The sequence below is a fragment of the Genypterus blacodes genome, unplaced genomic scaffold, assembly GCF_046128005.1.
Source record: "Genypterus blacodes isolate CSIRO-AG114 ecotype Tasmania unplaced genomic scaffold, CSIRO-AGI_Gbla_v1 ptg000067l_1, whole genome shotgun sequence".
NCBI classification, from domain to species: domain Eukaryota; kingdom Metazoa; phylum Chordata; class Actinopteri; order Ophidiiformes; family Ophidiidae; genus Genypterus; species Genypterus blacodes.
The window spans coordinates 10,616,867-10,631,797 of record NW_027466879.1 but is presented as its reverse complement, the minus strand read 5'-3'; the positions used below and the strand labels follow the sequence as shown (position 1 = coordinate 10,631,797).

Sequence of the window (14,931 nt, the reverse complement as noted above, 5' to 3'; positions counted from 1 at the left end):
GCTAAATTGCTGTTAATCTTCACTAAAACATAATGGGGGGCATTTTACATCAGTATCAGTTAGCTTTGAATCAGAGTTCTAACTTTGCTTTGATCTCACATAGAGATCACTCTAGTTTTCTATGTTAACATGTTTCTATTTTTTGTTTTTCACTTGTTCTCAAATGTTAAATTACTGAATTCTACATCCATTGTATGAAAGAACATCATCAATAATGATTTGAACATTCATATATAGATTCAAGAGCAAAATTCATTCTGAAACATCTGCAGCTCATTGTATAATAGGTACCATAAGCAGTATTAGAAAGAAAAGACACATTTTCTATTTCAAGCAATTACAACCAACTCAATTTTCTCATTCTTCTGCCTTTCAGACGGATGAATTGCAGTAAATATTTTAGCACCTATGCCTCTTTTGAAGTTAAATTCCCTCTTGTTCTCACTCTCTCTCTCTCTCTCTCTCTTGCTCACTTTTTGCAGTAAAGACCACCATTCTGAACTACCAGAGTCCAACCACCGGCCTCTTCCCAGTAAAGACATGCTCTACTTGCAAGGAGGCCAAAGTCCGGGACTCCCTGTACTGTGCTGCCGGTGCCTGGGCCCTGGCTCTGGCCTACAGGTGTGTATATGACACGCTCTGCTACACAAGACTGGATGTAACTTTAATTCTTATGCATGTCGCCGTAGCGCTCAGAATCCAATTTCAGACAGAAATGAGCTGCCATGAGAATTGAATTTGTAACCCCTATATAACCCCAGAATACAGAGAAATGTGATGCAGATGCACAGAGTTGCAGATGTTATGGATGCATACAATTATGTACTTGGTACTCATATGCACTCCATTTGTGTTATTACTTGTAGGATGGGATGTTTACCTTCTTGGCTAGAGTTTTCCCTATTCTTCGTCTTGACTGCTTAATAAATGAAATATCTCCCATATGTGTTTTTCTCCTGAAGCTGTGAGGGATCATTTTCCTTCACCTGGTGTCATTAGTCTAAAGAAGCAGCAAGCAAGAGATGGTTTTAAAGTCAAATCGCAACATGTGATGTCACTAAACTGCACACACATCACATATCAAACCGGTTTGTTAGTGTGTAGTGCTGGATTGAAGGTTTGGCACATAACCGCCGTCACCTTGAGTCAAATGTTCTTGCGTGAGAATGTTCCTGCGCTGCTGCATAGGAGATATTTCATGACTTTACACTGAAACATGCAAGTAAATTATGAATATCACACAAAAAGCTCAAGGGCAGACAGGGCAGAGTTCAATCATGTTGGAAAGATGTCCTTTAGAGTATAATGGGTCCAATGGTTGGCACAGTTATGGGAGGTTCACTGTAACATTTCATTGTAAGCGCTGCAGAAGAGATGTAAAGGGAACACTAAGATGGATGGATAGATAACTTGTACTGTATTTATAGAGAATTATGTGCAAAACAAACCAAGCAACCCCAATTACATTGCTTTACGGTCTTCCACAGCTCCCTGCTCCTCCCTTTCGCTTCCTCTGTGACTTATGGTTTTGTTCCACTGTGTTCCATTCCATACTTACTGGCCCGGATCTTTAATCTGCCTCTGTGCTTTGAAGACCGTGCTTCTTAAATACAAACCCAATTGGTAGAAGGAGCATACTGAGAATTTCCAAATACTCTAAAGGCCGCAGACTCTTTCCTTTAAATGTCGTGACTCTCTATGCCTGCATTCGTCATTGATTTGTTCCTGGGGAAGAGAGCACTTTCAAGAAATGAGTTTATAATAGGGCAGAGGGAGAGAAAGGGGAAAGGATGGAGTGAGAGATGTAGAGACAGACAGTGGGGAGGATTGGGATGATGGAGACCGACTGAGCGGGGGGGAGGTCGAGTCTGAAGGAGGCATATACAAGGGAGAGGGCAGCAAAGAGGTAGAGATGGATGTGGGCGGAGGGCGAGATCAAGGCAGCGGGAAGATAAGAGGGTGCAGGCGAAGAAACGGAGGAGGGATGGAAAGGTTGAAGAGAGGGACAAAAAGTTAGTTGGGGGAAGTGAGAGTGGAAGGGGTAGGCAGGATAAAAATAGTGTGCTGCAGTGATGTGACCAGCGGCAGATCCCAGTCATCAGTCATGGCTGCCTTCTATTAGAATTGTCACTGGGATTTAATTAAGATGATTCTCATCTGACAGGCTTGGCTAGTGTCATTACTTACTTCACGCCCAGCTGCTGTGTGTGTGTATGTATGTGTGTGTGTGTGTGTGTGTGTGTATATGTGTGTGTGTGTGTGTGTGTGCGCAACTCGTCGAGTAGAGTGGCAGTTAGATTTGCCAGAAATCTGCTATTTTCGGAAGAGATTCATCCACTAGTTTAGTCCCGTCATTGTTATTTTTGGGATCTGGGGTTCCACAACTGAATTTTACTGGTGTCAGTCACAGGAAGTCTTCCCAACACGAGGATGAATTTTCCATATTTTCAATGTGCTTGTCTAATCTTCCTGGCAGCCATTTTCATTGTGTAATAAGGTTGAAAGAACAGCGTTTGGTTCCGCGGCACGTGGCCAGCGTAGCGCTGTCCTCTGTGTATTGCAATGTTAGATCGTTGTAGTTGAGTTGATGTCTTGGGTTTTTAATCATTACGTTTTGTTGCGGTCTGGTAATGAATGCCCTGTGAAGTGCTTTGAATCGGGACTTTGATGGTAGATGAAAAGCCGCCTGCTGTATCTATCCTCTGCCTGCGATTAGGTTTGATGTGGAGGGTCACGTCGGAGAGACAGCATGATTAATGCATCAAGTTGCGGTGAAATTTAAACACGTTTCACCTCGGCGGCTTGGATCTCCTCTGTCAATAGCCAAAGTCATTATTAGCATGACCTTTGGCGTGTGAATTAGAATGTAGCAGCCCTGCCAGGACTGTGCTGACTCCTGCTGTGCTTACCAAGGCCATAATTGATTGACTTGTAAAGCTTATCGCACAATGATTTCCACTCCAAAGCATAAATGCTTTAGCGCACCTTTTAAGCGACCGCATTTCTTTTGCAAAATTTAATTTAATTTGATGACAGTTTGTAGACAATTTTGTATATTGACTAGATGTTTAACATAAATGCAACAGCGGTCAAACAGAAAGTGAGTACTTACTAATAGACTTTTATTGTGCATTCCCACTAACACCAAGCAATCATCACAACTCGTTTTTGCCTTAAAGAATTATATAGATAAACTAGTTTGACTGATTTGACCTGGAATGCAAAATGCCAAAAAGAAAACGGCAAACAATTCATTTATAAACAAAATATGAAATCTCTGTTTTATGCTTTTAAATGACTTTCAGACCTTGAAAAGTAAAGATGTTCAGGCAGGCTCATTATCAAATGGCTGCAAGTTCAATTCCTGCAATCATTAGTAAATCACACTACTGCAGTCCATCTGTTACCATAATGCATGTGTACAGTGTGTGTCTAAATCAATATCTCTTCAGGTGTTTTAAAATCACCTCATGCATGTGTGTACCCGCCCTCTCATCGCTGCTCCTCTCCTCCTGCTCTGCAGACGCATCGACGACGACATGGGGCGGACCCACGAACTGGAACACTCCGCTATCAAGTGCATGAGAGGGATCCTCTACTGTTACATGAGGCAGGCTGACAAAGTGAGTCTTCATCAAGCTTCCGCCCAGCTCGTGCTTTCACAGTAATGTTCTTGCCAGAAAAGCATTCAGCAATTACACTCTGCGTTTGGATCAAAGGTGTGTTCCTATGTTGCTATGCATCAAAGCCTCTCAGCGCTTGAGCAGTGGACGCATGCGGTTTCTCTTTCATATCATAATAAATGGCAGGGGGTGCTTGTTACTTTATTGCTAATGGCTTGATTACTGCCAATCGCCTAATCAGATTTATTCCCCTGAATGTGACATTTAAATCCACTTCTTCCTCAGGAAACCTAATGCAATGGAGAGAATAACAAAATGCCGTCCTGCTGTGTGTTACAGTGTTTGTGCATACATGCTCTGCCTTTGAAAGCTGTTCCGTTTCATCTTGTCTCGACCTTGACGACCTAATTTAGGGGAGAGCTTTTCTGAGTCTTAATTACAAAGCTGCGTTTACACAGTTAATTACACAGCGCAGCGTTCGTTTCGGCCCCGTCTCCAACACTTACAGAGAACATGGCATTTTTAATGGAGACGTGACACGGGGCCACTGCTGGGCAAATTTCACAGTGCAGCTGGGCTCCACTGGTCGCCTGCGATAGAACCAACCAAGGAATTTTCCCTCTGAATTAAATGCAGTTGAGCTTGAGCAATCTGCATGAAAAAATTGTCTCTTTTAGTTTGTTAGAGTCAGCTAGTTGTCATGGTTGATTTAGTGTCACTGTATAGAGCCTCAGGATCCATCCAGAGAAACAATACTGTGAGTTTCTCCAGCAACCCTACTGGAGCTGTGTGTCACCTGCAGGGCAGCAACGCTCAAGTGAGCTTACTGTTCTTAAATTTAGACCAGAAACTGAATAAAGTGGATCATCATTAGTGATTTTGCCAGGAACCAAGTCCCATTTTAACTACTGTATTGAGGCGTTTGCCATCTGTCCATTCACCTTGTTTGTCACCTTGGTGTTACACACCTGTCTCACCTGACCTGAGGATACCACTGCACTGTACAGATGTAATATAGTAAACCGAGTGTTCAAATCCTAGCTGACAGACAGCATGGACGAATTTCACACCATTTGTTAGGTTTTTGCACCATATTTGTGTTTTCAGGTATTGGAGGTGAGCAGCATGAACCCAGCAGCATCACACTGTAGCAAGCTCAATTTACAGATTATTAAAAAGAAACAGCAGGTTTTTTACATCATCAGTGTCATCCGTAGCTCCAAAACAGTTTTATTTCACTCCTGATAGTGGACAGAAAGCAACAATGAGCTGAAGGTCCGGATGTTCAACTGTTTCAACATGTAAACGTGTTTGTGGATGTCTCAATACTCCACATTTATATCTGGATAACATACTTGGTTACAGTTGCTATTGTTAGCTGCTGATAGAGGTTGTACTCTTATACTGATACACACCCTGTGTCTCTTATACACACATATACCCTCTGTGGGATGCCAAGAATTGGGGCAGTATTCGGTAAAAGTGGGACAAAGGGGCCTCCGCCATGACCTGACTCTGAGAGAGAGAAAAAGAGTAGCTAGAGGGGAGGTGGGGAGGGGAGGGGTCATAAGAACCTGAGAAAAGACATGAAGATGCAAAGAGGGACATGTAAGAAAAGGAGATGGAGTAATTGAGAATTTGAGTGGAAGAATAAGGGAGAGGTGAGAAGCAGGGGAATAGAGCAGATACAAAGAGAAAAGTGAGGGAAGGGTCCGATGATGGGGAGAGCAGCAAGAGAGGTGGAGAAGACAAACAAATGAGTTAAAATGGGACCAATGGGCCAATTATTTATAACTCAGCCATGAATTGGTAGTGTGCAGCAAACACACACACACACACACACCCACACACACACACCTCACACACACACACACACACACACACACACACACACACACACACACACACACACACACACACACACACACACACACACACACACACACACACACACACACACACACACACAGTTGCAATGTACTGCTAGTTAGCTGTTATATTGGAGGGTTTGTTATGTGAAATGAAAATATAAAGCAAATGGCTGAGGAATAACTACTCCCCCCCCCATACACACACATCCCCCCCCCTGTCTTTGTCTGAGTATGTGTGTTTGTGTCCTCCTAATCTGTGTTTGTGTGTGTGTCTTTTCAAGGTGGAGCAGTTTAAGCAGGATCCCAGCCCCTCCAAGTGTCTCCACTCTGTGTTCAACGTTGACACCGGTGACGAGGTCTACTCCTATAATGATTACCACCACCTGCAGGTCAGTCAGTCTGACCGCAGCGGTGAAATGATCCAACCTGTAACAGAGAAAGTACAACTATGACTTAATGATGGATTTATGTACTGTATATTCTACATGTGAATAGGAGGGTATACATGTGAAAAAGACATTGAAACATATTTTAAGATATACAGTAGATAAATGAGAAGGATATTAGCTGTGTACTTAAATAACAACTCCAAACCTAACTGCTGTCCTATGTAGAAAAAAAAATGCGGATGAGCTTATCTGTTCTATTCATCATTGAATCCATTTTTTTCAATATGTTTGAAGTGGACAAACAATAGGAAGAATAAATGAATTGCTCAGTGGGAGGTTTTATTTTTAAATGTTCTGAACGAAAACTCTCCTGCTGCATTTGGGATTGGATTGAATTGACTTATACACAGAGGCTGATGTGTCTTTAATTGGCACTAAAATTACTTCTTCTTCTCTCAGAGGTTTAGACAAGAAGTGTGGGGTGTTTGGATGAGGTTCTTATTTTTAGTGAAGAGCTGCCAAGAAAGGGAGAAAATTAATGAAACATTAAGTCTTTAAATCTTTTTTTGTCACAGAGTAACCATCAACACCAAGCTGAAACCAAAAGCCATAAATATCTGTAACTTTGTATTAAACATAGATAAGGACAAGATACATTGTATTGCATTGTCTATATGTTTGTTTATGCTAAGTAAGCAAATTGCTTTATTGATGATGCAAATGTAAATGGAGCCAGTGCAAATATAAAACTCAGATTTCAGACTGTAGTATTGACACATTTGGAAATGTCATATAGTGTACAAATGGTTGTAATTTCTGAAATCATATCTCATCTGCTCACCTCTGCCTCTCTGATTGTTGCAGATCGATGCTGTTTCTCTGTTTCTGCTTTACCTTGTGGAGATGATCTGCTCTGGTCTGCAGATCATTTACAACACCGATGAGGTAAACAAGACACCACAATGACTTAACGCCTCGATCAATTTTGGAAACTCTGGATTTATGTCCTGGCCTGTATATTGATTTGATTTCTTCTGACCAATCCATCAGCAGTGCTCGATATCCACCTGAGGTCCTTGATGCTTTAATGTTTTTTTAAATTATTTCCCCCAAGGAGGAGATGTTTCCACCACTGTCTGTTAGGTAGTTTGTCAGCAGGATTACTCAACAAGTTATGAAGCTATTTGGACTAAACTGCAACTTGTACGACTTGTTATATACTGGTTATGTGTCTTTCTCATGAGGCCAGGCCATGGCAAACTTTGTTTAAGCTTGTTTGGCCTCGGTAGGCGTATGCCCTCTCGTGATTTAAACTAGATGAATATTCATTTCTTCATGTAGAAAGTTGTTCACAAATTTTCATTTTTCAGACACTTTTATCCAAAGCGCGTAGATATGAGGTTTTGATACAGCACAAGTTTAGGACTATATTATTCCACATAATCAAGGTTGATGTCATGATGTCATGATCTTTGGAGACGTATTTTTCTCCTAAATCCACTTTAGACACTTTAGAGTTGATTGAAATGAAACCGCTGCTTGTATTTCTACCTCTAGTGATCCACTTATGTGACTCTCCACAGGAAAAGTTAGTATGATTTTATTGTTAGACTTAAATGCCCCCTCGGGAATCAAACTGGTTCTATCTTATTTGGCAGCACACCAGCCTGTTTTGTAATAGACTTTTAATGAAAAGCTGCTTTCTAAATTGGATCTTCTGAGTCTGATATATCTGTCAGCCTTCATTTTTTGGACCTTTTATGCACAGACCTCTAATAAACCAACATGGTGACGTGGCTGTTAAGTTTACACACGCTGCTGTTCATTCTCTTTCCCTGAGGAGCAGTTACAACTTCATTAATTCTCTCTGTTAGTTTTTATAGTCTGCTCATTCACAGCTTTACTTACCGCCACTGAGCACAGAAATTTTTGCCGCCGGTGAAAGAATCTCTTTGTTTACTAGACTGGGCTTATCTTCAGATATAAGAATGTGGTAAAACATGATGCTTCTTACCAATTAGGGCGTGCCATATTCCTTTTGTTTTCGCAAACAAAACTGCTTAATAACTTTGAATTTGTCACATGCTCTCATTCCTAACGGCAACAAAACAAGCAATGGAGCTTTTTTATGAGGCCAGGCCTGTTTACATAGCAACTTTAATTTGCATGTTTAAACAATACTTACTGGTTAATCCAAATTAAACTGCTTGAATTCAGTCTGCATTGGGCAATTTATGCTTATTCTTAATTCTCTATGAAATGAATTTCCTTTGGAGTAATCCCCTTTTTTATATTTATTACAGTTTGTTGGCAGCTCTAACAGGTGGTGAAGTTCACTGGTGTTTACTAGACTTGAGCTAGAAGCTGCATTGCAGTATTTTTTGTTGGGGTGATATAGAATTCATCAGGTTGTCCTCATAGCACAGAGAGGAAACACTATCGACCTTCCAAATGCCATTTTTATTTCCACGCAGCATGAAATAGAGTTTCTCATTACTGCGCGTGTGTATATAGAGTTTTTTTTTTTTCTCAGGTGGATGCATTTCTTTTTCACATGCAAGAGTGCACACAACATGCAGCAGCACGTATGTTTCTGCAAATGTGCACCATGTGCGCAAACTCTACTCAGAAAATTAAGTAGAACGGGCAAGCAGTTGTCCAATGGCGGAGAGACGGAGAGGCTTGGTTGGCCAGTGGGCAGTAACATTCATTAAGATACCATTAAGATACTAAGAAGCTCCTCTCATTAATCATTCCGCTCATAAAATCCTGGAAAAGAGAGCCAGCAAACACCTTTCCTTCTTTTAGACTCGACTGCCTTTCTCCCTTTTTCCTTGTCCTCTTTCCTAGACTGGCCTATTTAAATACCATGCATGCCCCCCCCCCCCCCCCCCCCTCTCTCTCTCTTTCAGCCGCCCTCTCTCCCCCTCCTGCACTTTGTCATTTTAGATTAAATCTCCAATCAGTCAAGCACACACACAGTGCATACGTGCACTGCTGCATACGTGCAGCAGTGTGTGTGCGCGCACACACACGTATGCACTGCTGCGTTCAGGTCTTTTTAATGATTTAAGGCCTTAGAGCTTAAAGTCTTCACACATCTTCCTGTATTTAGCTGGTCTGAGCTCGTCCCATATCCCTATTGATTTTGACATTTGTCTCATACGCTGTATCTTCCCCATAGCTGTGATTTGAGTTGCTACATTTGAGAAACACAGTAACTCTGCTAATTGCCTCTGATAATAAAAAAGGTTTGCTTCTGCAAAGACGCAGGTGATCAGGTGTTCAGAGTTTGCAATGAAAGGTCAATGCGCAGATAATCAAACACATGGATATAAGGCCATGTGTCCATTTGGCGTGTGTTTATCTACTTGTGCTTGTGAGGTTGGTGTTGGGGTGTATGCGTAAGTCAAGTGATTCTGTGGATGACTGTGTGTGTGTGTTTGTGTATGTCTTCCTCTGCTTGATGTGTGTTTCTCTGTATGCAGGTTTCCTTCATCCAGAACCTGGTGTTTTGTGTGGAGAGAGCCTACAGGGTGCCGGACTACGGCATGTGGGAGAGAGGCAGTAAATACAACAACGGCAGCACCGAGCTGCATTCCAGGTCAGCTGCAAGCTCAGCATGCACACACACACATGCACGCACATGCGCATGCACACACGCACATACACATGCACACTAACACACAAAATAAACAGGCTCACTAGAGTTCAGCTGTTTAGATATTTAAAGGCTGTTATCAAGTCAAAGTGCCTTTTGCCTTTATTAATTGCTTTCAACTTCTTCTATCTGTAAGACTTTGAAAGCTGCCCTGTAAAACAAAATTCTATACTAAAAATGATGACAAATTTTTACTTGTGAAGATCTTTTCTGCCAAACCTGTAAACAACAATCAAGGCCTCCAAGACTAATTAGGACATATTATACAGGCTAATTAAAGCTTTGGAAGGAGATAATTAACTTCTTCGCCGTGAGGTTTATTTTTTATGTACTTTTATAATGCAAAGGGAATTAGATCTTCAGGGCAAAGTTATAATAAAGACATTAATGTGGTTATATTATATTGTACTGTTAGCGTAGTGGCTGTGACTCCAGACTCCTAAAAGGGTAATGAAAATGAAAAAAACAAAACAAAAATGACTGACCTGAGGCTTAAATAAAGTACCGGCTGATTCCCTGTCTCATCTTGATGTTGCCACATGTGTCACAATTGCCTCCTGTATGTCCCCCTGTGTGTTCTTCATGAAAGAATGCAAGAAATTTCATGGAGAGTTGGCTGAGGTAATTTTCTACCTGCATCAAGGGAGCTCGAGCAAAAAATTGATCCCCAGTATACGCACACAGTGAACATTATAGATTACATCATATTTCATATTTCGCCGTGAGAGTCAAAGCCTCCCTGAATGAGTCAGAGTTCACTGCTGAGGAAATGAGAAGGGGAGTTTCTAAGCTGCTGTAAATCTTCTTGTGGTCTTTAGGTGATGGCAGCTCCAGGGCCGCGTGGGCGTCTCTGTTAACAGGGTTGAAACTTTGATTAGAAATAACCTAAACAAAGAATCCAATGTCAAACAGCAACAACAGAGCATTTGACAGTGGTTCTAATGCAGTGTTGGCATATGACCAGCGTTGTAATAGTGTAATTGCTACGGTCAGGATCTGTCATGCGTGGAGGTTCTGTGTCAAGGTCAAGAATGATGAACGATATAAAATAATGAGCAAGACAAAATGGATAACTCTTAAGCATAAACTTATCACATTTTATGCAGAGCAAAGAACAGGACTGACAGATCAAGGTCAAATGGCTCCGTCTAATGGGACAAAAGCAAGATAATCCATTAGACAGACAAACTAAATACCTAATTTACATGAAATTACATCCAAATTGATTAACGCTTATCTTAATAAAGCCTCATTCTTCATAAAGCAAAATATACACACACGTTCACAGAATCAGGAGGTCATCCTGTGTTTTTGAAGGAAAGGCTCAATCTCATTTACTTGTGTATCATAAGAATTTGTCAAGTGTCTCATCTCCATAATAACGGGCTCCCGGAGGCTTTGATTATGAGTTGTTGAAATGATGCCTCGGAAAAATTAGAGTAGGATTCTTTTTTCTTAGGTGATTGCATATTGTCAGAACACCCACACAGGTGTTCGCTTAGTTTGGCTGACTTCTTCTCAGGATGTCTTGGGAAATGAGCAGACGGTGCTTGATTAACAGTTCACTGAGTTTCCTGAAGCCGTTGGCTTTTTTCCAAATCAGGGTCAAGATGCATTTAAAGACATGGCTGAACCTGAATGGCTCAAATCTGAACTGATCTGATGCATTGGTGCATTCAGGTTAAGTCACAAATTGGACGTTAGTAGGACTTTGCCCTTAAATTGCCGTGTGAGCTTATACAGTAATAACCTGGTATTTTTCAATTAATCTTTTGACTGTCATGAAAAATCTATCAACATAATTTAAATGTTCCCCGTAGTGGCACAAACAACATTATTTACTGCATGTAATGGCTTTTTCATTTGCTCTTGTACTTCATGTGATATATTTACCAGTGACTGATGATCACCTGAACACAAATGCGTATTATTTATGTCATGGCCCTGTGATATGTCCCGGCTTTACTAGTTGACAATCATCGACTGAATGCTCCATTAAACAACTGAATGGTGCGCAATGCATTATGGCAAACAGATGCCTGTACACCAGCTGCATTTCTCATCCACATGTGCGGCAGCCCCTGGATACGGACGAGCCTTGTCAGTCTCTTATTAGATGAGGTACAGTCAGTGAAGGATCCTGCTGCTGAATTGAGATGCAGCTAGACAGATGGCAAGATTGTTACACCTGTTACAGCCAGACAAGTTAGACCTTTGTGCTTCTTCTAACTATTGTGACCACAGCAGACCACCAGCATTTCACCACCTGACTTTACGCATCCTTTTGTATTCTCATTAGATAGAGGTAATACACTGAGAGGGAGACTGAAGTGTGTGTTGTTTCTTTTCCTTAGGTATGTATCTGCTGACTTCAGTTGCCATACACACACAACAGACCTGATTAAGTTGTATAGTGTAATATCTGTAACATTGTCTAGAGGTGTAGCTCACCTCCAGCATACTTTAATCTCCAGCTGTTATATTTCTTGAAAATATTGTTCTTCTGACAGTTTAAGTAAATAGTATTTACTTTTGTCCCGACAGGTATTTTTATTTACACGCTGGAATACTTCCCACAGCCATATTTTCAAAATATGGCGAGCTTGCTTACCAGGTCAGACTACCTGCTGTTTCAAGAAACAAATGGAGCAGCAGGGAGAGTGGAAAATTACTAAAAACAAAAGACTATTGAACAAACACAAACTGGCTCCTAATTAATCTCTGCCACAGAAAGAAATTCCACGGATGAACAATATTAACTATCGGCGGCTATGAAGATAAGAATATTGGATCCCATGTTTGGTTAGGTGCTGACATTGTCTCCGGCCATTGAACCGAGATAGCAGTGAGTTTTTTGTTATGTGCTCCGGACTGATTTATCATCCAAGGTCAAATTGGCCTTTCCCTCCCCCCTCAGTGTCTCGATTAAGATCCTCAATTTCTGCCATTCCTTATCTTAAGGAAGCGTGTTTTTTTCCTTTTTCTTTCGCCAACAAACCAAGGCTGTTGGTAGCAGATCCCCCAGAAACGATAGCAAATTCAATGGAGTGAAAGAAGAGGTGCCTGTGTATGCTGGGATATTGTTGCAATTAGCCAGGAAGCATTATGTATGTTGTTTGGATTGCGTAATACTAATGAGCTAAGTAACTAATTGTTGTGGGGGCAGAGTCCAAATGTGTCCATGTAAACAAGATTTGTGTAAACGATCATACTGAGCAAATTGAACACTCACTTCAACTCCCAGCGGGCAGAAATGCCTGCAAATAATGAGGAAATGTGTGTTGGCACTGTTGTTATTTGTCCATATTTTAGTCAATGATTCACTTTATTTTCATGCACCACATATTTATCATCACGCTCTGTCGAACAACTCCAGCCCAGCTGTTAAAGTAGAAAATCTAGTCAGAGAGGCTTTGGGATTTCATCAAATACAAATGTTAAATACATAAATGTTCGGTTATGTTGAAACATATATAAGACCAATTTGACAGTATGGTCATGTATTTGTCAATATTTCAACATTATTAATGATCTTTAATGACTGAATTGTAGCAGCATGTACAGTATGTGTCAAATCCGAGTGCAGTGTTGTGTTATATGTTTTCATTCTATTCTTTCTTAGATGTAAAGCCACAGGAGAAACTCCCTATCCTGTTTACTGGGTGTGTCTTATGATATACCTATTTTCCCTTTTTCACTCAGTATGCACAGTAGCTCTAAGGCAGATCAGTGTGTTTCTGCCTAGGAAATCGGCACAATATGTCCAAGCAAAGTATCAACAAATGTTTTTGAATGAAATATATGTATGAAGGCTTATCTAAACAATTGTATCAAGTTGTTTAGTATTTCAGCTCATGAACTCGTGAAATTCCACAGCAACATTTTCATCATGCGAATGATTTTATTCTGCTGACTGAAACTTTTGCGTCATGGTGTTGTTTTTGTCCTGTTTCCTAATTTCTTTTTTCTTTTTTGTTCTTTTTTTTTTATAACCTGCCGTTTCCTCCCCTAGAGTCATATGCCCTCTGGCTATGTGCAAGGTGCTGACAACCTCCTTGCTCCACACACAGCAGTTTGGTCAGAAAATCAATCGTCTCTCTGAAAGCTCATGTGTAGCTGTACCTGCTGAGCGCTGTCGGCCATTCTCACAGTACATGTTTCTGGGTTTTTTTCAGATTTTCAGCACATCTCTTGTCCTGTCTGAATCCGACACACTCCGTATTTTTATCATAGATTCTTTTCTTTTTTTTCTTTAGGTTTCACTAATGGCGTCGGGCACATTACATATGTCAGCATGTCTACCAGGAGTTATCACTTCATTCATTTGTTTTCTGGCGGTTTCTAGGGATATCTTGAAATATCGTAGTGAAGACAACGCCACGATTTTACCTGCATTGCAGTAGCCAGTCACTGTAAAATGAATTGTGAGGTTTTCATTATCGACAGCAGACCACAATCTCAGGAGCATTCAGCTTTGTTGAATTGTTCAAGAAAGACGTTCAATTTCAGTTTTGAATGTCTGCGCTTAATATTCTTTCTTTGCATTTTTGACAAGATTCCATATCACCACCATCACTGCCGGATCCCGGATTTTGTTGTTCACACGTGTGCAATGAATAATTCCCTGTCAATCTATATATAGCCGCACAATGATCATCAGTATCAGTGAAAATCCGCCTATTGTGTGTGTGTGTTGCGTAATACCCTGTGTTTCTTATCTTTGCAGCTCTGTGGGTCTGGCTAAAGCCGCTCTGGAGGCCATCAATGGATTCAACCTGTTTGGAAACCAGGTACTTGAATGATTTACTCTCGCTTGCACATTTCAACGTTCTCATCGTGATGGAAGCGTGTGCATTGGTCTCATCTTAACAACGTCACGTGACGCAACAACACATTGTACATAGATGGCCTAGATTCAATTCTGCAGAGGCCCATTACAGCGACAATACATACAGTATTTCCCAAAGATATGCTGGGTGATTGCAGTGCCATCTTCCTTTGTGAAGAAATACTGAGCTCCAGCTACTCAGTCTCAATGAATGGAAAACTACAGCTGGTTAAACAAGAGGATACCATCAGCGTAATTAGTGCTGGTGTCATCGATGGTGTGCTGCTTTTCCGAGTGGAAGTTTGGACCATCAGGAGATTCAGTCAGTGTGTTTGTGTTCCTGCAGACTTTGATCGATGGCTACAATTGATGTTTGTTCCTAGTTCCCCTGCCGCCCCCCCTCGTGAATCTCCCACTCTGCCTCACAGTGCCCATTAGTGGATATACAGAATGTGTTTTTGCTGCAAATGTGGAGGAAAGAGGAGAGAAAACAGACACATTACACCTGCTAATGCATTGGAAAGTAGAGTCCTCCCCTTAGTGAACCTCTTCTTATTAC

The 14,931-nt window shown here is 41.1% G+C and overlaps 1 protein-coding gene across 2 annotated transcripts in view; it reads left to right on the top strand.

Moving 5' to 3' along the window:
- The window catches only part of phkb (phosphorylase kinase, beta), a 73,190-nt gene that overhangs the window by 9,778 nt on the left and 48,481 nt on the right, over positions 1-14,931 (top strand). For both annotated transcript variants that reach the window (XM_076155585.1, XM_076155584.1), the window contains 6 exons: positions 483-621; positions 3,524-3,623; positions 5,776-5,883; positions 6,748-6,828; positions 9,372-9,487; positions 14,271-14,334. In XM_076155585.1, the coding sequence (XP_076011700.1) occupies positions 483-621; positions 3,524-3,623; positions 5,776-5,883; positions 6,748-6,828; positions 9,372-9,487; positions 14,271-14,334 (608 nt within the window). The remainder of the gene's footprint in view (positions 1-482; positions 622-3,523; positions 3,624-5,775; positions 5,884-6,747; positions 6,829-9,371; positions 9,488-14,270; positions 14,335-14,931) is intronic.